We start from the raw sequence: 25,331 nt of genomic DNA, 5'->3' as shown, positions 1-25,331 counted from the left end.
ATATAACACTGTCAGCAACTCCGGTCAGGTCCGAGGGCTGCCATATTCCCTTTAACAGTTACTGATTTCTGTGCCAAGTGAGTGAAATTACAGGCCACCTATTTAAATCTGTGCCAGTATTGGCATGTTAACACTTACTGAATTGTAAAAAGGAATTTTGTAACTCAAAGCGCTGAACTACCTAAAATCCTAAACTGCTATAAGTTTACACGGGCAAAGTGCATTTATTTTGAATTAGTTGTGTTCCTTTAATGTATGTCCTCATAAAATAATTATCTGACCCTTGCTGTTCTGTACACAAACCTTTTCAGCAGTCTCTTACTTATCACAGGTGAGATTATGGTGAAATTTGACACATCCATATGGGGGATCACACCATTCACAAAGGTGATGCTGGGAGGTCAACCCCCACCTCCGTTCAGTGACTTCTGCACAGGTCACACAGCATGCCTAAGAAACTGTCACTTTTAATTATAAGTATCTGGCTGTAATCAATAAAAAATAATAATCTAGGTGATACATTTATTTACTGTCAAGACAATGAGATTTATTATCATTATTTGATATTACATATAGTTGGCACATTTATTGTCACTGCTCTCATTACTTAATCATATATAAACCGTGAACTGTGTGTATCCTAGCATAACTCCATATGATTCTTTAAAATGTCTTTTTTTTTTATAGATGCTGTTCAGAAGTTTAAAGACAATAGAATGAACCAGACAGAAGAGCCTAAACCAGAACAATCTCCTTCAACCTCCAAGCCTGCAGAAAGTATAAAACGAGAAGCAGAGAATAAACCAAAGCAAATAAAGGAAAAGCAGAAAAAGAAAACAGAGAAAGTAAAATTGGAGAATAAGGTTATGGATGATCCTGTAGTAGAAACTGTAGATAATAAAGAGGCAGATTCTATAGCTAGTAACCACAGTATTGAAGAGCCCTATTCTCCAGCCTCCCCACAAGCACAGGTTTTGCAAACTGTTCCAGAGGTTCCGTCTGAAAAGACAGTTTTACAGAGTAGTTTAGGTAAGGCTACAGTGCAAAATAAACCGGATAAGAAAGTAAATAAACCTGAAAAGATAATAAAAAATAAACCCAATGAGAAAATAAATAGACCTGATAAGAAAATAAATAAACCCGATAAGAAAATTGAGCAAAGTATCCCTGACCAAAAAGTGCCATCTACAAATGAGTCTGATTCTAGTGATCTGGAAGACTCAGATGAAGAAGATAAGGAATATTTTGATGACAGTACAGAAGAAAGGTTTTTAAAGCAAACGTCCGGATTTGAGGACAGTGACAGTGATGGCGAAGATGACTTTTTCATTGGTAAAGTAAGACAAACAAAAAAGAAGAAATCAAGCAGAAATGATGACCAGGTTAAGAAGGACAAACTGCCACCAGCAAATGCAAACCTCTCAGTCCGTGTCACAGAAGAGAAGAAGTTGGACACAGGCCCCAAGAATTTGAGAATGGAATCAGTCTTTTGCACATCATTATCAGAAACTAAACAGAAGTCATCGTATATGAAAAGGTAGGACACAGTGCTAAAATTTCTACAGTTATGTTAAATATTGCTTATGAAACCCCCTGGCCACCCATGTAGTACTTGACCTCACAAGATGCAAAAGCTCCACACACATCCAAAAGCCATTATGTGGAAATACACTGATTTATTTTCTCATGTTCATGCTGAACAGAAAAATGATGGTTTTTTATGTTTTAGTGCCCTGCTGGACTTATGAATCAGTCTGTTTTATTTAGTTTGCTTTTATTTTGTTTTCGTTTGTTGCTGTAGTTACATTGTTCACAATTACCTTGTTGTAGTAGTGTAAAGGGCCTTTTACACAGGCCGATTATCTGTCAGGAGCTAGAAATGCTAGAATTGACAGCGATCAGGATTGGGAAACACCCAATCCTCGGCTGTCCGTATCTTTCATGCAGGGTCCAAAATTTATCATTGTCGGCTGCATCTTTTCCTGTGTAAACAGGAGATGTGTGGCCGATCGCAAAGAGAAACTGACAACGCATATGTATATATCCATGCAGTCCGTTTTCACATTACAAGCACTACTTCTATTCCGGCATCTTGCTCTCTGGCTCTCTCGTGCTGCTTTGCCGATGTTGCATCTTCAGTTGCCTCCCCTAGAATGGTTGATGGCTGGTGAAGTGGGGGCGACTGCCAGAGGGCAGGATGCTGGACAAATGGTCCTTTGTCAAAAAAGCTTTATATCATAGCCAAGTAATACCCGAGAAACATTAAAGGGGTCTTTTTTTTTTGCTTTTAAATCAACTGGTTTCAGATCTTCTCTCTTCTAGCTCTCCCCTTACTCTCTCTCTCAAATTTCTTCACATGATAATCTAAGTGCATGCTTATATGTATTAGTAGGCCACTCCAGTATAAATATACTGTTTTATTTAATTTTTTTTCTCCAAACTTATTTTATTGAAAAGGTCAGTTAGACATAAACAAAACGCATTAAGGAACACGCAGGTCCTTGCTCAGAAATACAATCTGTTTGATATATAGAGTGACCTCATTTTTTGAAATTTTCTGCTATAACAAGTTATGATACATGTACTTAAAGAAAAATTACAGAGACCACATACATTCCCAATGTTCTAAATGATCTAAATATAGGCGACCAGTTGGGAAAAAGTAGAAAATGTACTGTTTTATTGACCACTACCAACTTGCAATTTTGTTTTTCAGAGAATCTAAAGTTTTGCCTTTCAGAAACAAGAAACCAGGTATGTAAGGTATTTGATTTGCATGTGGTGGATCAGGCACTTGCAGAAGTTTTCACTTTGATTAGCATTTATTTTGGACTATAATATGCATTTTTGCAGGATACTAAAGGTGGAACTTATTGTCTGTCACAGTTGGTATTGTGTTACAAGAATTAACAAAGACCTTTTTCTGTGGCTTTAGTCATAGTGGTTAGATTTCACAATTATTCTTCTAGAAAAAACTTTTAGATGGCTCAAGAAAGTCTGGACCTTAGATCCTTGGTTATCGGTGCTTGTTTACAGAGCCTTAACATAGCTTGATCAGTCATGTGGCCCTTTCCTGCAAATCTGGAATCTGATTGTTCTTTATGGGCAACTACTTCACTGTTCCTTTGCACAAGGTTTATTCATTTTCCCCCTTTCTTGTCCACAATGTATATCAACAACCACTTGTACTATGTTAGATAATACATCATAAATTTAAACTGTTGCCAGGTAAGGAGTAAAGCTTAGCTTTTGGTATTGTGTTAAAGCGTAACTGTCATTTCAGGGTCATTTTTCTGAAAACATTAAATATTAACAGTACAAGCGATTTTAAGAAACTCTGTAATAGGTTTTATGTACTAAAAGAGTTTCCTTCTGTACTGAAAAAGCAATCTCCCAGGCTCCCCCCTCATATCAAATGAAGCAGGATTTCTGTGTCCATTATGTGGCTATGGAGAGGGGAGGGGCTGTTAGGAGTGACTGAGCACGGAGGATTTCTGCAAAGCACAACACCCTGCAATCTTCTCTCATCAGTAAGTTCATAGATAAGCACTGACCTTTCTGACACCTGAATTCAGCATTTTAGGTGCCCAGAGAGTCTACAAACAGCTGACCTTCTCTGTAATGAAGACGTGTTTGCCTGATAATGCACAGATAAGAAGTCAGGGGGGGAGGCTGGGAGATTGCTTCTTGAGTACAGAAGGAGGCTTTTTTGGCTGATGAAACCTATTACAGAGTTTCTTAAAATCACTTAGACTACTGATTTCTGCAATAAAAAAAACATGACAGTTACGCTTGAAATCTTCTAATTTTGCTTTTAAACAAAAGTATTTGCTATACAGTGGTCCCTCAACTTACAATGGCCTCAGGTTACTATATTTTTAACCAACAAAACACAGTAATCACTGAACTCGAGGAGAACAGTGAAAAAAGAAACTCCAATGAAGTACTCAATCAAGAGTCTCCACTGATGCCTCCAAAAATTTAAATATGCAAAACAAGAGTCCGTGGAGTCTCTGTTGCGAATCTCAAAACAGGGGATAGCCAGATATCTCTAGCCTGTTGCCACGGGGTGCCTCCATGATGGGGAGAGCACCACACCACCCTGATAAATAGCCCCTTAAGTCCCACTCAGTTGCGAGTATTGGAACATAAATAGGGAAATACAAGGGTGGCCCCTTTTTGTCAATGTGGAGTGGAGACTCTTGGTTGAGTACTTAATTGGAGTTTTTTTTTTTCACTGTTCTCCTTGAGTTCAGTGATTACTGTGTTTTTGTTGGTTGATTTGTCATTGCCCCAACTAGCCAGAATCATACTCCACACTGACGAGGGGCAAATACCCCGAAACGGCTGTCTGTGGATGGAAGCCTGCCTTGGCAAGCCCTTGTCATGATCGCAATACTCGTACCTTGAGTTAGACATTGACAAAAAAGGGCCACCCTGGTATTTCCCTATTTATGTTCCAATACTCGCAACTGAGTGGGACTTAAGGGGCTATTTATCAGGGTGGTGTGGTGCTCTCCCCATCATGGAGGCACCCCATGGCAACAGGCTAGAGATATCTGGCTATCCCGTGTTTTGAGACTCACAACCGAGACTCCACGGACTCTTGTTTTGCATACTATATTTTTAACATACAGTGGTTCTTTCTGGACCATCGTTACTTGAGACCAGACTTTACATACAATACTACAGCCAGTCAGGATCTGTGGCACATGTGAATAACTAGATTGAATAATAAAAGTGGCCATTTTATTGGTAAAACTCCCGTATTACTGAGCTTTTCTTGATGTCATCATCTCCTCTTATCAATTAGGTAGCATATGTGTCTTGTGGGTGTCACATTTAGGAGTGTTTCTCTACTGAAGTGAGCAGTGACAACATCTTTATCATCCCCTGCATGAGCATCTGGATCACACTTTTTTTTTTTGTTTAGTTCAAGTGATTGCATGTGCATGTAGACAGGGGCACGCTCTGTATCTTAGGCTTTGCTTGGTTCAGAGTTTAAAGGTTTCATAATATGATTATTTTAGTTCAAATTCTGCTGGAATCCTGCTGCTGCCTGGAAAAGGTGGATGTGGCCTGGGGACTGCTTGGGAAACAGGGTAGTGTGTTCCAGGTAGTCCTCCGGCTGCATTCACCTGCTCTATGCAGCGGGATTCAAATGCAGGTCGTTCGGGTTCGTGAGTTTTCAACAGATTCGTACATCTATTGTACTTAATTGAAAATTACAGTCTTCATTGTGAGTATTATTGTTATAGAATTGCATATAACTGTTTGTTTTTGCTCAGTTTTCCCTCAAGATAACACATTATCACGGAGACCACAGTCTGTAAAAGTGTCAGCTGTAAAGCAACAGAACCAGAACAAAGTACAAGAGCAGACTCTACACCCATCATGGGAAGCCAGCAGAAAACGGAAAGAGCAGTCCCAGATTGCAGTATTCCAAGGAAAAAAGATAGTTTTTGATGAATAGTTTTCGTTTTAAAGTTAGTTTATATTTGTTTTTTACACAAGCTAATTCATACTTAAATATAATAATAAAATATTTCTGCATATTTGTGTTTGTTGCGACATGGTGAATTTTATGGGAATTTACATAGATGAAAGGAAATGAATTATTTTTTTTTACGTTTAGTACTGTATATGAAAATGCATATAGTATGCAAAACACAGAGTTTAAGTAAGACTCTGCATGTTTGTGCACAGTGCTTCATGTGCTGTGTATATAGTGTTGTTGCTTCTAGGCAGTGGCCAGGTAAAAGGTGGTCACAAATTCGACCAGGCCCCTAAAGAAGAAGTCCGGCGAACATTTTTATTAAAGTATTGTATTGCCCCCTAAAAGTTATACAAATCACCAATATACAATTACAGGAAATCCTTATAAAGTGCTTTTTTCCCTGCACTTACTACTGTACCAAAGCTTCACTTCCTGGATAACATGGTGATGTCACGACCTGACTCCCAGAGCTGCACGGGCTGTGGCTGCTGTAGAGGATGATGGCAGGGAGACACAGGGCACTTGAGGGACACTGAGCATCCCCCTGCCATCATCGTCTCCAGCAGCCACAGCCCCCACAGCTCTGGGAGTTGGGTCGTTACATCACCATGTTATCCAGGAAGTGAAGCCTTGATGTAAGTAAGTGCAGGGAAAAAAGCATGTTATAAGCATTTCCTGTAATAAGTGTATATTGTAGATTCGTATAATTTTTAGGGGGCAATAAAATACTTTTCACCTGACTTTTCTCCTTTAATTTCTCCACACCACGTTCTGGATCTGTAGTCCATCCCCTGTACTCAAAAAGCTAAGTTTCATCAAGAACAATAGAGTACTCCCCTTTCTTCCACATAGCTATGTGGTAGCGATTAGCAGTGCCCTCACAGTCAGACCAGGCGAGGAGAGGCGAGTTTTAGTAGGATTTAGGGTTAGTGATTTAGGATTAGGGGGCATCATGGCACAGTTCATTAGGATGTGGTGGCAGATGATGATGATAGGGGGCATACTTGATTAGGGCCTGATTCAGTATGGGAATTTGGCAAAGTAGTACATATTAAATTGCACAAAAGGATTTAAAGGGAAACCATCATCCCTGTGACTTAATGCTTTATTCCCAGTCTGTTTTATAACTTGTTCCTACACAAGGCAGAAAGTTTTTTAAGACTAACTCAAGAATCCTCTAATCCCAAATATAGTAGCAACCTAAGGCTGTATTAGACAGCCCCACTCGCTGTGTAAGCAAGCGCCAATTTGCTAGGTTGGTGCTCACTTACAGAGTCATTACACTGCTCGATAATTGTGGGGGCAGGGCAGTTCCTTTCAATCATCTTTCAGCCGCACAGCTTTTATTTTATGGAGAGGAAAACTATGGGTTCCTAGGGCTTTAGTCACTCAAGAAGTTGTTAATGTAGAAGTCTGTGCCTTAGTGTATGCTGCCTTAGGTACTATACAGCAAAACATAATAAACCAACACCATGTCACACATTATTTAAGTAGAATCTTGACATTGTGAAGAAGAAACGGACTCATTGCTTTTCTTATTACACATAACAAGACTTCTTTTTATTTATGAAACACTTGAAAAACTTTATTCAAGTCATTTTCACATACGTTTGCAACCATAGAGGAGGCAGGCAAAAGAGAACCATGAAAGTATGCTAGAGAAGTAGCCTGTGTTATAAATATGAGATTTCTGAATAACAAAGTTCTAAAGTTCATCTTAAAAGCACACAAGAAACAGAAGCAAAGTCAAACTGTGTCAATGAATCTACAATATAGCAAAATAAACATAAAGCTCTCTGTTTAAATAGCATAGGCTTGTATGGATTTAATTCAAGTTACAAATAAGCACCGTTTAACACACTTTCTTCCATGGAAACAAAGTTCAGTAACATTTTTCCTTTACACTTGATAGCGATGTCTCATATTCAGCATAGCAATGCAATATTCAGCAACAAAGAAAAGGATTTTTTTTATATTTAATATGAACTGTAAAGTGACTAAAATAGTGTCATGTCATGGGCGTCATTTGGTCTTGTGCGTGAACAACTTATTGTGTTCTCCAAATTCCAAGGTGATCAACATGAAACACAAGTAGACACTGTTCACACAGTGCAGTTATGGTGCAATGTCCCCCCCCCCCCCCCCCAGCCAAAACTGCTGAATCTTAAGAGTTATCCAGTTTAACAAAATAAATGGGCTATCCAGGCTCCACAACTGATCAGTTGTTTTAAGCGTCCTCTTAAATGTTTACCAATGCTTATAGTGGCAATCCATGGTATTGCAGAGTTGTCTTGTCCATTTGAACAGGATAATGCTGCAGTAATTTGTACAACCACTACTAAAAGAGGCAATGCAGGTACGAGCACTGGTAATCATTAAAGAGAAACTGCACTTCTGTGAGCACTGCAAACAGTGGAGTTGGACTCCAGTCAGTCTAATATTTATGGCCTATGCTGAGGATTAATCAATGTTGTTAAACTGGATTAACTGATTTAAAGGACTTGTCCTATGCACACCACCCTTGTGTTGGGACCTCCAGCAATCAGCTGTAATTTTTCAGGGAACCCAACAACAAATGTTCATAAATTATGTCAGATATCCCATTGATTTCTGTTAGAATTAAACAATCCATTATTTTATGGACATCATGATCAGTGAGATGCATGCTTTGTATATGTTTGTTTTTTTTCACTTTAATATTAGAAACCTAAAAGAGGGGCACCATTTTCCCCTATCATTTCACAATTCTCTTATAGAATATTTAAAAATAAGTTCCCTACACACAAAAAAACGACACTGTGTGAACACAGTCCTAGGCTGATAACAGATGGAACCAGGCAAAAAGTAGGAAAAGTAAGTTAATTAGGAGGTTAACATTCATACAACACACTTTCATTATTATAAGGATTTCTTAGGTTGATGTAAAACTCTTTACAATGCTATGCCCTCTAATATAACACTTTTGTTTCAATGTGCAAAACTCTAGTGCAAATGAAGTTTATTTCATATACTTTCCCAAATGCCCTATTTCTAGAGATGTATCATTCTACACATATGCATGCCATTTCACAATTGTATTATCAGCACTAAGTTTAAAGCTCATGCTATGATTTGTTGGGATAAAAAATTCTAACCACTTTTTGACCAGCATGACTGTAAAACTTATCTCCAACACCAGAATACAGTACTCTTGTGGTAACCCACATTGCTATAAACCAGTCTGCTATGTGCATAATAGTTGCCATTTTCCTTGCTTAAGTTCAACTATATTAACTTTAAAGGAAAAAACAAAGGACTACCTTTGCAAAAAGTCTTGGTTAAAATAAATATATATTTGCACTTTTTTCCCATGATTGCAGTTTCTATTATTGCAAGGGGCAGATTGAAGAAAGTAATTAAACAAACACACCTTTTAATCCAGACAGTTTGCAAAGTTGCTTGCTTTATTTGGAGAAAAACTAAAATAGTAAAAATGAGCACATAGGTGGCAATCAAAATCGGCATCTGATAAGTGATTAGAGATGCAAAGATAGTATTGTACATTTTTGTGTAAATCAACTTTTTCTACACCAGAATACTGGCATACATGGCTTATAAAATTTCTGCCATAGTTATTAAATTAATCTATAATGCAACTTTAAGGCAGGGTAAAGCATAATAGAGGGGGTGTCACAGTTGCACCTGACCCTGATCTCTATAGGGACAAGGTGGCCTTTCTGCAGCATAAGGATGTGTGCACACATTCAGGTTTTTATTGCAATTATTAGATATAAAGCCAGAAATCCTAAATGGAGAATGTGTAAATGGAAGAACAAGAGTTCTTCTCTTTTTATAACCTATACCAGTATAATTAAATTGCAATTTAAAACCTGAGTGTGAACATATCATAAGACAACAGTACTACTATAAATGACAGATATTAGGTGAAGGGCTCCTATCAAAGCTTTAACATTGGAACCTCAAGTTACTTCACTGATTGGCTGACTGGATTCAGGTTTAATTGAAGAGGAGACCGAGTATGTATAAGGTAACATAAGAGGAGGCAAAGGATATTCTTTACTTAGGATATAACTTTTCCAGGTTGTCTGTACTGAACTTATCTGTAATATTAAAAACTATATGAAGGCCTCTTAAGACATTCCTTCAACATAACTAGCAACTTCCACATCGCTGCTCTAATGAAAGCCAATTTCAGTTTTTATCCCTTCATTTCTGTATTGCAATCTGATGATTACTTAATGTCCAAAGTAAGATTACAGATGTAGCCAGGGTTAACATGATCCCTGACACAATAATTGTGTCAGAGAGCTACAGTATGGTAAGTCAATTAGAAAGTCAAATGAAATGCGTCATTGTAATCAAGTTACAGTAACACAGGTTACGTTTCTGAAACGGACTCCACCCACGAGGGGAATAACACTAGAAATGTGAAAGAACTTTATTGCATGAAAACACTTCACCCCTGTACAATTATTTAGACATCTTATGAATCATCTTCATAGCTGAAGGCCCTATTACACGGAATTAATATCGGCCGATAATCGCCCTGTGTACTAGAAGGCAACGATCAGCCAACATGAACGTTGCTGTCGTTTGTCTTTCAACATGTTGAAAGACAAACAACTGCGATAGCAACAATATGCTGCCCTCGCTCCGAGGAATAGGAGCGGCGGCAGCAGACCCCCGCTATCCTCTATGGGCTGCCCAGACGATCTAGCAATCTAGCGAGCGGGGAACGAGGAGCAAATTGCACCTCTATATCGCCTTGTGTAATAGGGGCTTAGGTACCAGAAATTTTGCACATAGTATATGCTTTTGTTTTGTTGTTTGTTTTAACTTTTTTTCTTCCCCTTGTTACTTTTATCTACATTTTTACAATACTTTAAAGCCAACCCAGCACCATTTCTCTGTAGGTTTACAAAGTAAGTAGCCTCAATATATGCCATCTATTGATAAATAGACTGGTCCACTGGCCATAAACATTTTCTCTCTCATTTGTACAACACTAAATATCACTTATTCGGCTCATCTTTAGGTTTGTAGCGTAAACAGGTTATTGCTCAGTAAAACAGAAACCACTGTGCCTCATTGTGGCATATATAAGATTATTGTTTGTCTGTATCAGCAAAAAAAAGAAAAAATTTTTACACAGATCAACCAGATATCGTATATATTAAAATAGTGCTATCTTTGTTACGTGTGGTTAAAAGATTAAAATCCAGTTACATTCTTGTCAAAGTCCTTATGCTTCCATTGAAAAGTGTTTACATCCAATTGAATCCAATGACTTGGTAACTCCAGCATGATCGAACCTTGATAGGACTTCTTTACTGCAATCTAATAGCTGTGGAAAGAAATGACAGATTTGGTTTTAACATTGAACACTTAACCAACAGCAAAAACATATCTGGAATGTGTGCAACTTGTTCGTAATTTACGAACATGCCACAAGGGGCTTGGCATGGGCACCCTGATTCTTTATACAAGTGCTAATGCTGCTTTTCAGATTATGAAAACTATTTGGCGTTATGTAGCACAAACTGATCGGAATGAATTTCTTTTATCCAAATGGAAACTTGACGTTCACGACTTCAGAAGAGAAATTGTTCTGTGCTTGCCAGTTAGGCACACTCATATAGAAGACACTGGCTTTGTTCGTGGAAATAAGACTATAAAGGAATTGTTCACATTTGCACCTTTTTCAAGGGTAATGTTCATGCCTCCGATAACTGTTTGGTGTCATAAGGGATCACATTCTTTTAATCTATAAGATGTTATGTCACCATATTGCCCAATGAAGAAGAAAATTGTAAGATAAGAGTTTATTTTTTTTTTCTACCCTTTAAATCTCCAAATCTATTTCAGCTTCCCCAGAATATAAAAATAATAAATTTGGCACTCCGGTGTTTAGTTCCTGGCTTCACAATGTGTCATCCATAATGATGTGACTGAGGTAGTGAAGCCAAGGGACATTACATCATAATGGATGACACATCTGCACAACTAGCAGCAATTGAATACTGCAGTTATGGGATGTGACCAGTGATGTAGCACAATGAAGAGTAGAGGTCCCATAGCAAAGAAAAATGAACCCTCCTTTGTGGTGCCCAGTTTAGCTGCCAAGGTAAGGGGGACCTGGTGTTTAGCAACCCCTACATACCATGACAAGTGTTTTCTCCACTAATTTCCACTATAAAGGGCAAAGCCCCAGGAAGAACCAGGGCCTCTTTCTTGTTCTCAAAGATCCACATGATCTAATTAGAGGGTAGGTATGCCCTTCGGATCACTATGATATGTATATTACAAAATATGTGGGTTTTTTTGCAAATTTTTAAAAACCTACATTGGTTAAACCCCTCAGAGTAGTGACAAGGTGGTTTTAGTGTTCCCTCTGCCACTATTGAGCCCTACATGCCATAACAGTGCTGGAGAAAGTGCATGGGACTGGGCTAGGGTATGATTTACATAACACCCCTCACCCCCAGTATAGGAATGTTATGGATGCATTGGCTTAACAAGGTGCTATATGAGAAAAATGGGAAGAAAGTACATAAGAGCAAGTGGGGGGTTACACTAAACACTAAATTACTGAGAAGTCTTTTCATAGACAGTGCAGTGATGAGTCATGTTTTGGCCAATTAAGTGGTCTTCAAATATGTTTGAATGCATAGGCTATAAAATGGAGGAAAGTTGTTTGAAATAACATTCACGATTTAATGGGGATCCAACTGCTGAGACTCCCACCAATTATAGGAATTTTACCCTGTACCCCCATTTAAAAAAAACAATGGTCAAGCATAAGAACACCTTCATTCATTTGCTTCAAGACTGCCAGAAATAGCAGAGCACTGTACTGGCCATCTCCAGCAGCCCCATAGAGTTTTGTTGAAGCTTTAGCACAGTGTACAGGGACATGGGACTCAATTACTGTCATTATCAGATACTTTTCTCCTATAGTGTATCTAGTTGATACTCTGCACGGTCATTGCCTATGGCTCTGCCCACTTAACCCAACAGCTGCAGGACTAATACATTACCTGCCCACTCTCCTGCCTGCTTCTCCCAGGTCACTGACATCCTGCTCAGCCAATCGGTGGCTGCGGCAGGACATCAGAGACCCAGAAGCCAGCAAACCAGGCAGGGGTGCGGGTGGGTAATGTACTATCCCAGCAGCTGGTGGGTTAAATAGGCAGGCCATGACAGTATAGAGTGTTGCAGTGGATTTCGCTGCAGAACTCACAGCATGAAATTGGCTGCAATACTGTCTGTGCTTGAGCCACCCTTAAGGTTTCCATACACCTTCAATAACAGACGCCTTAAAGGCTCTGACTGCAGCTTACTGCTCAGAGAACAAAGGCGTTGGGCAGTGATTTTACATCACTATCTCCACGGACATCATCTGTCAGTGGACAGTCGGAGGAGCCGCATACACATTGTACTGATGGTCATACCTGCCATGAGCAGCGAGTACAGCGGACGAAAGTAAATAGTATATAGGGTCCTAATCTTGGGATAACCTCTCACTGTCTTGAGCAGCCAAGGAATTCCAATGAGTACAATGAGCTTTCGGTTCACTATATAATCAATTGTACCCCAATGTACATACAGGTACAAGAATCCGGCATCTTTGTACAGCAGTTGAACAAAATAACATCAAATAGGAAAGTTCCTGAAAAAATTGTTGTCTTTACCAGGATTCCAGCTGTATTATAAGATTTATTCTGGATACTGAAAGATGCCCTATTTGTTTGAAAATGAACGGTCTTATTAAAAACCACCCGCGTTCTTGTATAATTAGGTAATGCAGATCTGCCAGATGTGGGATTTACATGAAGCTTCAGAACATGTTGCTTGCTTTATTCTGATTTCTATTCAGAAATAGTGCAGAATAGTTATTCCAGTAAGTATGGTAGTGTAATGTGATATACATGAATTGTGTCAAGAACAATTTCTAAATATGTGTTAGTACCTTCTTGCCCCCAAATAATGCTTGATGCCTGTAGTGCTTACATATTGTACATAAGAACTTATCTGATCTGGCAAGCAGCAATATACTACTACTTAGCAGTTCTAGAACAGAGGAGGAAATTTATTACATGGCAGGTGTGATGCAATATGTGGACTGGTTAGGTCCACTAGAGCAAGATCTGCAGCTTGGAAGACCTTCTCCTAATTGACTGAAAGAGGGGGATCCCAGGCAGGGACTTGACTTTATTATATCCATATCCCCTAATAGGACAGGGTTTTCCCTGACACTTTTAAGCAGGGGCAGACTGAGGGTTGTCTGGTCTGCCAAGAGAGTTGGATTGGCCCGCTGGAGTATTAGAAGCTCCTCTGGTGGACCCATGGTAAGGATAACCTCATAACCATGTACACACTTAACATCAAAGTATTTCAGAGGTTGTGCATTAATAGAAGTTGGGCTTAGAGGGGAACTCCAGTTAAGAAAGATTTAACCCTGTCCAATTCCCACCTATAATCTAAGCTTGTTTGTAATTAATTTCTATTACATTAATTGGGTTGTTTGTCTGCCGAACATCCTGACGCTCACCCTAAAGCTGCTGAAAATCCTCACTTTATGGTGCACTATGCCTCTGCTTATCTCTTCTTCCCCCTCCCTTCTGAGATAGAGGACACCTGATCTCGGTCTCTTCTGTTGGCAGGCAAGCTGTGACACCTCATCTGTAACCCCACCACCTCTGACATCACACAGTAATCACCTGGCCAAGGTTCTCCTGAGTAGTATACGGGAAAGGAGACTTGCTTCATCTCTCTTTAATCTATCTTTGTAGATGAATACATACTGTGTTAACTGTGGTTGGCAGATACTACAAGACAGGGACGGATACTCGGCAGTTTGTTCTGAGGTGCAATGCATGCTGAAAGATGTAGTTTCCCAGACAGATGCCATGATGTAAAACTGTGATCATTTGTAAAAGTTTGCATCTGGGCCTAGGAGCAGTGTAGACAAGGGGGAAAGGTGTCACACAAACAGTGAGGGATTGGGAACAGTGAGGCACCTATATGCTTTTAGTGCATTTTATTTTTATCTTTTAAGGAACCCCAGCCTGGCATTGGCTGACAGGCAGTAGAAGTTGTGGGACCCTTTTCTGTTCTATCCACTCACAGTATGGGAGCATTGCATGCTTGCCGGATGAGACCACACATGGAGTTTGTTTGTAGTCTGGAATCATTTGTAGTTTCAGATAGATAGATTCCAAGCATTTTCAGTTTCATTGGGCCATACATTGGTGTGATTCTGCTAAAATGATACATCACAGTCTATGAAGACAGCCGGTCATATGCATGATGGAGTGGGACCAAAAAGTACCAGATTTTTTTAGTTTGTTTGTTTTTTCCATGTATGTTATCTCCAATTTTTTTCAGTGACCTCTTGGTTTGCCTTGAGTTCACAGGTTAAGATAGAACCTCTATTAAAATGGAGGTATTACAGAGGCAGCTGTAGCACTGACGTTTTTGAGGAATGAGTCAGAGGAATAATACCAGCTCTGGACACAGAACACTTTTCTAGCTGGACAATATCCAGGAAAAGAGTTGAAAGATATCTGAACCAGACAGAGTGAAATCCATTGCTTGTAGAATTTTGAATTAAAGCCTTTTAAGTCATTCTATGTCTCGTTGTGTTACAATGGAGTCATGTCTCAACATTTAAAGGATTTCATTTTTCTAAACCGTTAAGCTCCCCATAACACTTAGGATATCCATCAATACAAAGGTTACATACCTATTAAATTCTGAATACATCCTGGAGGGAATCTCCACATGCACATAATATAGTACAGTAAAAGTAAAGTATATGAAACCAATGGTCCAAAAATCACATACATCACTGTTTTTTTATTACTATTATACTTGCTTTTAATAATTGAAAAGTATATACTCACGGTGAAATTGCACAGCTAGAAGTATATACATGATGACCGGTGTATCGCACATCACAGCGGACAATGTTGTTGGAATAATCAGATTCTGGAACCAAGTAGCTTGGATTCACACTGACCTGTGATATATATTTAGTTCTTATTAGTATTCAAACCTTGTCCTACCTGCAACATATGATCTATAATCCAAGGTACAAAATGTTTCCATTTACCTTCAAAATATAGTTTCCAGGCTTTACATCTGTGATGTCAATCCACTGGCAATCAATATCAGCATTGTAGGTGTCATAACAACCAGGACTCAGCCCCTGAATATTAGGACAGGATTATAGGTAAGAATATTTATATACAGGTGTTGTGTACAATAGGATCTATCAACAGCATATAACCCAGTAGTTTCCAGGTACTTTACAAAGTTTTACTGAAATTACCATAACTAAACAGTAAAACCTTTCAAAAAATACATTTATGTTAGGCTTAGGCATGTTTTGGTAGAAAGTAACCATGGACAACTAATAAAATAAGGCTTCTCGTCCAATGCCATTTAGACAGTTTTCTCACAATTTCACTTTACACACAACCTCTATATAATGCCAAATAAATGCTATAAGGTGTGACCAAACATGAAGCATCCAAACAACATTGGAATATGGATCCAATGTTATACTAGAATCCAATAACAATATATTGGGTGCTTTTATTTATTTATTTTCACATTTCTTTTTATTTATTTATTTTTGTCAAGAAAACAGAATTAACAGAATTGCACCTATTGTACATTAAGTGATAAATGACAATTTTTGATACTGGGGGCCTTTAGTTTGCTTTTGGTTTCCCATTCTCTAGGTTTGCTGGAAAATAGGGACCTTGGGCAATTTGTTGCTTCCTAAAACTAGCTATAGTCAAGGCTGTGCTTAAAGCAGTGTTCACACAGAGTGGTTTTGCAATGTTTTTACCACTATGTTTTCCAAAATTGCCGCCGAAAGTGTTTACCACGCTTATTCGAATAGCAGTAAAAATAGTGCATTTGTTCCATGATTTGCATAATTGTGGTAGAATAGCACTAGTTTGCCCAGATTAAGGAAATTGTGGGAAAACAGGGCAAAACCTAATACGGTGTTACAGGATCACAAAATTGATACTCTATAAGTATCAGGGGGATTGATTGCAGGCACCTTCACTCATCAGGAGTGAAGCTTACAGCTCAGGCAAGCACTTTATTGTACAATACACGGCTGCTACTAAATGTACAATGTGCCGGTGTCCAAGCACTGTGGCCCCTTTAAACAGCTTATGTGCTGGAGTCCCCCCCCCCCCCCCCCCCCCATGACCACCACTAATCTGACTATTCTATATTCTAAGGATATACTGTCAGTATTTTTCTGGATAACTCCTTTCAACAACTACTGAACCTTTCATTCTTCTATTGATGTTATTGGTCTGAATCATTTTGCTGTGGGCTATTTACTCACATTGAGTATTTACAAATAATGTTACTGTTTGTTACTTTAGAATACATAGAAGCTCCTGAATCAGGTTTACTGCGCTCCAGTCAGCCCCTCACTCCTTTTACTCATATACTACTGCAGACTGTCTGCCTGATACTGTATGTAGACAGCATGTAACATAAGCCAGCTCATTATAAGAGATATGTTAGGTAAACATTGGTCTTGTTTATGTGGACATGTCAAGATCAAAGGCTTTCTAGAGGACAATTTGACATATGCTATTCTTGTGCATTATATGCTATATTATGGACTCGAAAAAGTTGGTGCAATACGTATACAAGAATGTATGACCTGTGTTGTTTAGTTTAATCCGTTTACTTAGTTTAAGACCAAAAAATGTTCCTTTGAACCTTTAATTCAAAAACTTTTAAATCAAAGACTGTTTACATTTAGTTTTGACCATATGTCAGACGTTTACCTGGAGGATTTATATCTCAGATGGCAGGCTTCAACCATAGACAACACTATGATAGAATATGTATACTTTACAGTATTTTTACTGTGTTTACTATAATAGCAAAATGTGAACAGAGACTTAACAGTGAACTGTATACATGTTTATTTAGCGGTCCCAGTGATTAGCTTGCAGATAGAGTAGAACTTTTGGAGATGGGAACAGTCTTTGAAGCAGTATTTAGGGTGTCAAACTCAACACTATACGGTTAATTTCTGTCCATCTGGTCCCATCTCTTAGTATGATAAGGGCCAGATGTTGCTGAGATATTGTTGATTGATGTATTTATAGCGGGTCTCTGATGCTTTGGACATTCCAGTTCTGCATACTCTGATCATGTGGTGGGGAGTCGTCTCAAGTCCAGGAAAAAAAATTAGTGTCAGTGTAAGGGAATCTTTCCGCATTTGATGTCTAGGTATAAGGCAACTAGATTGTAACACGTGTCACTTGCTAGATATGTAACACTAGGTGGCCACATTACATTTATCTCTTTATAGAGGAGATGGCAGTGAAAAAGTAAGATAGAATACAGACTGGCAGATAAACAGGGTTTCTCTACATTAATCCTTCCTAAATCACACTTTAACATGTTTTATCATAACATGCAGGAGATGAATAGTGCTGTACAATGATGCTATGCACCACTGACTAATGCTGCGTTTACACGAATTTGCGTGCCGCGAATTTGCACGATAACGATCGAATTCGAACGATAATCGTACGTGTAAACGCAGCGAACGATCAAGCGACGAACGAGAAATTGTTCGTTTTGATCTGTTTTAACATGTCGTCAAATCGTTGTTCGTAAAAAATTTGCCGAACGTTCCGTGTAAACAGTCGGCAGTCGACAGTCCGGCCACCGGCAGCCCCCCGCTCGCAGCCCGGACCCCGGCTCATTCTCAGCCCCCTGCGCCGGCTCGATCGCCACCCCCGCCGCCGCTCCGATTGCCCCCCGCTGATCCACGCAGCAGGTCTTCCGACATCCCGGCTCCGCTCTTCAGTGCACTGATTGGCTGAAGAGGAGCCGTTTGAAGTACCCGGCTCCCCTCTTCAGCCAATCAATGCAAGGCAGCACTGATTGGCTGAAGAGGAGCCGTTTGAAATTCCCGACTCCCCTCTTCAGCCAATCAGTGCACTGAAGAGGGGAGCCGGGGATGTCGGAAGACCTGCTGCGCGGATCAGGTAACGTATGCTTGCGGCGGGGGTGACCGAAGCGGCGGCGGGGGGGCGACCGGAGCGGCGGGGGCGCTTGGAGCGGCGGCGGGGGTGGCGATCAGAGTGGCGGGGGGAACGGCGATCAGAGCAGCGGCAGGGGTGGCGATTATGCCGGCGCAGAGGGCTGCAGATGAGCGGGTGGCCGGGCTGCGAGCGGGTGGCCGCGCTGTGGCCGGGCTGTGGGCGTGCGATCGCAAAACGATTTTTCCGTACGATATATCGTACCGTCTAAACGCTGATCGATATGAAAAAAAAAACGTTACTCCGACATCGTTAATCGTTCGATCAGGCCAATTATTGTTTCGTGTAAACGCACCATAAGTCTGATAATACCATGGTACACTGAAGGTACAATACATCCACCTGAGTATTGTTACCAAGAATCTAAAGCATTTGTTAATTATAGCGACACCTGCTCTCTATGAGAGTGTAACTCGAATGCTTTTCTAGTTGATCCCCAGTGTTTTGTGAGACTCTTTTCATTGTTATATAAGTAGTTGTGCTTAAATATTACTAATATCGTATAGTTGTGAGGCAAAACTAGGAGAGGAAAATCCATGCTGTGTATTTGCAGGCAGGCACGTTTCAGGATAATGTGAGGCTGTAGAGGCTTACAGAAAGTGGGACATGCATGCTTTCCTGCAGACGTGGTAGATGCTATTACAGAAAGGATTTTTTTTTTTTTTTTTAATTTGGCTTTGGGCTTGAATAAAAACTGGCTTCTGATCAAATAGCGTCTGAGGTTTCACCTCGAATAGGAAAATGTGCATATTACATGAAGCCAATTAACTCTTGCATGCTATTAAGCCCCTTGTTCTGCTTGCAGAACAGTCTATTCTTTCCATTCTTGTCAGTTTGACAATAAGAGTTCATACAATACTGAATATAACAAAATCTGTGTTTTTAGTCCCCAATTTACCCTAATGACACACAAATATTAAATTCTCTGACATATCAGGGCATTTGTAAAGACGACATCATGAGGGAATACATAAATAAAAAAAAAAGTGTGAATTTCTTAAAGTGATTATCCAGAATTAGAAAAACATATTAGCTATGTTCCAAAAATTGTGCCACACTTGTCCTCAGGTTGTCTATTAAGCTAGGTTCACACACAGTATAACAACGGTCGTTGCTATACTGTGCGAACACCAACCGGTGTTCAGCATGTTCCTGTGGCTGTCAGAGCTTTGATGGCTGCAGGAACATTGTTCTCCATACAGCCCATTAGGATTTGTAAGAAAATCAATTAACACTGTGCTTGTTTATGCCTTGGGTAAAGTTTTCATGTATAAACTTGCACCCCTTTTTGTGTGTGTGTGTGTATTTGTGTGTGTGTGTCAGGATCATGTGGAAAATTACTTCATCCAAAATTAAATTCATGGTAATTTTGTAGGTTTTTAAAGTGACTGTACTACCAGGCCCAGGCTGAAGCACTGGATGCGGGCCGACCCACCCTTAGTGGGAAGAAACTCCAGCCCCTCCATGACGTGACTCCATTAGAATCAATGGAACCCTATCATAGAGGGGCTAGGGTTTCCTTCCACTAAGGGTGGGTCGGCCCGCCTCCAGTGCTTCAGCCTGGGCCTGGTGGTACAGTCACTTTAAACTCGTTTTCATGTGTGAAAACTTTTTTATCCCCATCCCCATGTGTTAAGATGATCTATATTATAAGACATAATACACTGTCTATACTGTACGTCTACACTTTTTGCAAGATTCAAATCTTTGTAGGTAACAAAGTAACGTTTCCTTTGCTATCCATAATCCATATTCTTTGGAGTGGAGGAGTAAGGGGTGCCTCCTCTCCTCCTCATCAGGCACCACTTACTCCTCCACTCCATCGCTCCTGGTAAAAGCGGAGGTGAAACGTGTTCGGGAGTGGAGGTGTCAGGACATCTAAACAGGGTAAGTGTTACAGTCCCCAAACCTGATTGCAGGGTTACCAGATATAGGTGACACTATTCCCTGAGCTGGTTAGTGGGCATGTGCAATACAGTTGCTGGTATCCTGATTTGAACGCCATATATATACAGTGGTACCTCGGTTCTCGAACTTAATTGGTTCCGGAAGGCAGTTTGAGAACCGAGCAGTTTGAAAACTGAGCAGTGTCTTCCCATAGGAAATAATGTAAAGTGATTAATTGGTTCCAGCAGCCACCAATAATTATCTACAATACTCATTTATTACACTGATAAGTGCTCAGTATAATCACTACAGTACAGAACAGCACTATACTGTACAGGACATTAAACATAAGAAATGTTCATCAGAACCAGCAATTATAGTACAGTAGTCACCAACTCCTCACCCATCCTTTACTGTATAGCGTCCCCCCCCCCCCATCCAAGCACTGTAATGTATGGAAGATGGTGGTGCACTGCCTGTACTGCTACTGCACTGTATATGCACTCCAGCAGTCTTATACAGCACTGTACTGTATGTGAAGCCTCACCACTGCTTAACTCCAGGTACAACCCACCATCCACGCTCGCAAAAACAGAGTTCGAATTCCAAACACTACTTCTGGGTAAATTTTCGTCCGAATACCAAGCAGTTCGAGTTCCAAAGCGTTTGAAAACCAAGGTATTACTGTATAATATATATATATGTTGCTGGGACAATACTGGTGCAATAGATGGTTGTTGCTATAATTATTGGTGCAATACACAGTTGTTGCTTTTCTAAATTGTTGTGCAATATATAGGTGCTGTTACTCGTAGTTTAGTGCAGCATACAGCTGTTACCAACTCTAGTTTGTGTGTTATACATAGGTGCTGTTTTGCACATAGATGCTATATAAGCCACAGTTATTGAATATAACTAATCATGTGTATTTGTAATAATGATCCTGACTCCTTCTGTTTTTAATATATCTATGTGTGTATAGGTTGTTATGGGACCATGGGTTGCTGTGAATAAATAAAAATTAATTTGGATTTAAAAGAAATTTTTGGTGGATTATTTATGGGGTTATTATAGGAGAATAATGACATTGGAAACAGACTACATGTAGTACAGTATATAAGCAAGAAGAAAACATTTTCTGGGTCTATAATTCATTTGCAGTCTAATTAGCATGGAGAGCGTATCAAAGTAATAAAACACAGATGACCATCAGGCATAATTAAATTAAAATACTACAATGTGATACATACATAATACAGTAAAGTATTGCTGCTTTAAACTGTCAGCTGGAAAACAGAAATAGACTAGACTAGATAGAGTTACTCACCTTTCTTATCTCCATACTCCTTTCCAGCACAGAGATAAAAGCTTTTTTAATATGTGAATGAGGTTAAAAAGCCCAGGGGGTGTTTCCCAGCACAGCAAAAGCCCAGAAATTTTTTTTTTCATTCAGTAGCTATCAGCCAAATGAAGGATGCAAAGGCAAGTGGGTACAGAGACAGCAAATAAGGCTTAACTTGTCTGGAATTTTACTGTATCTGGGAAGGTCCCATGGGCTATTAACCTCATTTACATATTAACAAAAAGGGTTATATCTTGGTGCTAAAAAGAACTTTGAAGATTAAAAAGGTATGCCACAAATCAGGGTAACTAGCCCTATCTAGCATATGTACATCTGGTTTTACAGGTCTGTTTTAGTAAAATTAGGTTAAATAGTCTGGGATCACAGGTCTCCATTGATATATTTCTCACCTGTGTATGTGCAGTACATGCAAATCGCCTGTAGTAACCATAGTCACAAGAGGTATCTTCTAGGCAAAAACTGGCCTTGTGCCCTTCAGCAACTCTTCTGTGTGATTGTGCATCAAGTAAGTCATAATGGCTGAATTCATCCATGCTGTGGTAATGCCTGTCAGTGACATAAATACAGAACAACTTTATTATAGTATGATCTGTATAGTTTAAATGGGCACTTCCAATTTACATGAATCCTTTTTTTATTTGTTATCATGCTTTAAAACAAAGCTATACTTACTTGTATCCAAGTCCAGTCTTCTGAAGCTTTTTAGTCTTGTGCTGGTTGGAAAAAGAGACTAAATGCAGGAAGCCTGACCTGTACAGAGAGTCACAGCTCAATACATCCATCAATCACATGACTGCCTTCTCTGTGAGCAGATGAATGGGACTTCATATGTTTAGTCAGTTTTTTTTTAATCAGCAAAACACTAAAAAAAACTGGCTTCAGGAGACTGGTTCTGGATGTTATAGATGTGTATAACATGATAAGTAAAGAAAAAAAAAAAAAATAATGAATGTAAACGTTATAACAACTGTGACGCTTTAATGCTGTCTAGCAAGTGTTACAGTAATTTTAAAATTTTAGGTACACAAAAAGTTTTAGAAGAATTTTTTCAGTTACTTTTTACATTGACAAAGTCGTAGTACAGCAAATACCGTGACATGGTTCAAAGGTTCAAAAGTAAGCTAAAAACATTAAATGGAAAACATCAATAAAAGATGCCCTGCAGCAGAGTATAGTTTAAAACTGGATACAAACTATTCCTACAGGTGTCTCAACTTTCAAACCCTCTGATTCTATATAAGGACAGCATTACAACACCCTAGGGCAGGGTTTGGACAGTTTTACTCTTCAGACTGGTCTAATTAATATGTATAAAGATGTGCATAGACATAAGAAGGAAATAATCATTACAGAAGTCTTAAAGGAGAAGTCTAGCGAAAAATGTTATTAAAGTATTAAATTGCCTACTTAACGTGGACGCTAAGATATTCACAAAAATTATTGCCACCAGATTAAAAAAAGTTGTCACTAAATTGGTGAGTGCAGACCATAATGGATTTATTCCAGGAAGGTCGGTGTTTATGAACATAGAGAGGGTGATGGCCAGTCTGCAATCAGATGTGGAGGCTCCCTGCTCCATCCTGTCTATAGATGCTACCAAAGCATTTGACAGGGTGGAGTGGGGCTTCCTCTGGGCAGCCCTGAAACAGTTTAATTTAGGACACGAGGCAATCAAATGGATACATATGCTTTATGAAGAACCGGTGGCATGTCTGAGAATAAATTGTAGCCTAACTGAAAATTTTCCCCTATCCATTATCACCCCTATTGTATGCTCTCTATATTGAGCCATTAGCTGCTGCGATTAGAAGAGACCCAAAGATAGAAGGATTTGGGGTTAGGGGAGCTGCGGATAAAATTACTATGTACGCAAACGATTTGTTACTGTTTGTTAGAAATCCAGATAGGACAATTGCACAAATTATGTATCAGATGGAGGAGTTTGGTAGCCAAGCTGGGCTAGATATTAATTGGAACAAATCCACCCTGCTTAGTTTTAACAAAGAGGTGGACGGAGGCTTGTCTCAAAGCTTCTGGATATATGGTGAATTACAATGCTCTGAAGGGAACATAGAGTATTTAGGGGTACACATTAGCCGGGACACAAAGGAATTTTGTTTGCTTAATATAAAACCTTACCTGAAGAAGCTGGAAAAACAGGTGGCTGTATGGTCTAGACTGGCAATCTCCATGTCAGATAGGGCTGCTCTGATTAAAATGGTGGTACAACCACAAGTGTTATATTTTTTGCGGGCATCTCCTATCTGGATTCCTGAAAAGTATTTTAGAAAATTGGAAGGAATTCTGGGCAGGTTGCTATGGGGTAGTCATAGGGTGAGGGCTAGATACGGGACATTTGCGGCACCGTCGCATCTGGGCGGTATGGGTTTGTCGAACTTCCGTGTCTATTTCTACGCTATCACCCTCTCTAACATTAAGAAAAGTAACATGACATGGCTTGGAGAATATATCTTGGAGACTTTGGGGGGACACTTCTGTACATTGTTTGAGGCATTTATCCTGAGCTGATAGGTAGGTTTAGGAAACACGAGAGGGTCGAGTGCCCGAAATGTGCAATGCCTAATGTCAACTATACACATATGCTGTGGGGCTGTAGTGGGGTACAGGGATTCTGGAAATCAGTCATATCTGAGGTTTGCTCCAGACTAGGTGTGTCCTTACTATACGGTCCAAGTGTTATGATACTGGGAGATACATCTAGTATTCCGTCCAAACATAAGAAAATAATTAGCCATGTTTTGTTTTTGGCAAGACTTGTTGTCCTTAGGGGATGGGTACAGCCACAATCACCGGTAAAATCAGAGTGGATAAATTTGGTTAATAAAGTTAAGCAATATGAATACTTGCATCATAGTGCAGGGGTAAAGGGAATGCAGAAGTATAAAGCCACTTGGTGTGAATGGGTAGGAGGCAGCTAAAATAATCCATACTTAGGGAGGTTTGTATAATAAGTGTGTGTGTGGTTTTTTTTGTTTTGTTTTTTTCTTTTCTTGCTCTTGCTCTCTCGGGGGGGGGGGGGGGATGGGGATTGTACAAACTAGGATGTCATTGGTTATGTTTTCTTATTTGCCTTTTTTTGTACTGTTATTTTGGATGAAGTAAATAAAAAATTGTAAAAAAAAAAAGTATTAAATTGCCCCCCAAAAGTTTTACAAATCACCAATATACACTTACACATTACAGGAAGTGCACATAAAGTTCTTTTTTCCCTGCACTTATTACTGTATCAAGGCTTCACTTCCTGGATAACATGGTGATGTCACGACACGACTCCCAGAGCAGTGTGGGCTGTGGCTGCTGGAGAGGATGATGGTAGAGGGACACTGAGGGACACAGGGCACATCCCTCTGCCATCATTCTTTCCAGCAGCCACAGGCCGCACAGCTCTGGAAGTCGGGGCGTGACTTTACCAATTTATCCAGGAAGTGAAGTCTTGATGCAGTAGTAAGTGCAGGGAAAAAAG

The 25,331-nt window shown here is 39.6% G+C and overlaps 2 protein-coding genes across 4 annotated transcripts in view; one reads left to right on the top strand and one right to left on the bottom strand.

The window, feature by feature from the left end:
- SRFBP1 (serum response factor binding protein 1) overlaps nucleotides 1-5,555 on the top strand; it is a 73,213-nt gene extending 67,658 nt beyond the window's left edge. For both annotated transcript variants that reach the window (XM_069962668.1, XM_069962667.1), the window contains 3 exons: nucleotides 688-1,537; nucleotides 2,717-2,754; nucleotides 5,289-5,555. In XM_069962668.1, the coding sequence (XP_069818769.1) occupies nucleotides 688-1,537; nucleotides 2,717-2,754; nucleotides 5,289-5,473 (1,073 nt within the window). In that variant the 3' untranslated portion in view covers nucleotides 5,474-5,555. The remainder of the gene's footprint in view (nucleotides 1-687; nucleotides 1,538-2,716; nucleotides 2,755-5,288) is intronic.
- Nucleotides 5,556-7,044: 1,489 nt separating this feature from the next.
- LOX (lysyl oxidase) overlaps nucleotides 7,045-25,331 on the bottom strand; it is a 64,490-nt gene continuing 46,203 nt past the window's right edge. The window contains exons 4-7 of one of the 2 annotated variants that reach the window (XM_069962665.1): nucleotides 22,237-22,393; nucleotides 15,612-15,707; nucleotides 15,403-15,518; nucleotides 7,045-10,841 (exon numbers count right to left, since the gene is read on the bottom strand). In XM_069962665.1, coding sequence (XP_069818766.1) covers nucleotides 10,835-10,841; nucleotides 15,403-15,518; nucleotides 15,612-15,707; nucleotides 22,237-22,393 — 376 coding nt within the window. In that variant the 3' untranslated portion in view covers nucleotides 7,045-10,834. Of the gene's footprint in view, nucleotides 10,842-15,398; nucleotides 15,519-15,611; nucleotides 15,708-22,236; nucleotides 22,394-25,331 lie in introns of those variants that run through there. The other variant, XM_069962666.1, reaches the window with a different exon arrangement.

The sequence above is a fragment of the Dendropsophus ebraccatus genome, chromosome 3, assembly GCF_027789765.1.
Source record: "Dendropsophus ebraccatus isolate aDenEbr1 chromosome 3, aDenEbr1.pat, whole genome shotgun sequence".
Classification (NCBI taxonomy): domain Eukaryota; kingdom Metazoa; phylum Chordata; class Amphibia; order Anura; family Hylidae; genus Dendropsophus; species Dendropsophus ebraccatus.
Note: the sequence above shows the minus strand (reverse complement) of the source record. Positions and strands in the feature narration are given on the sequence as shown.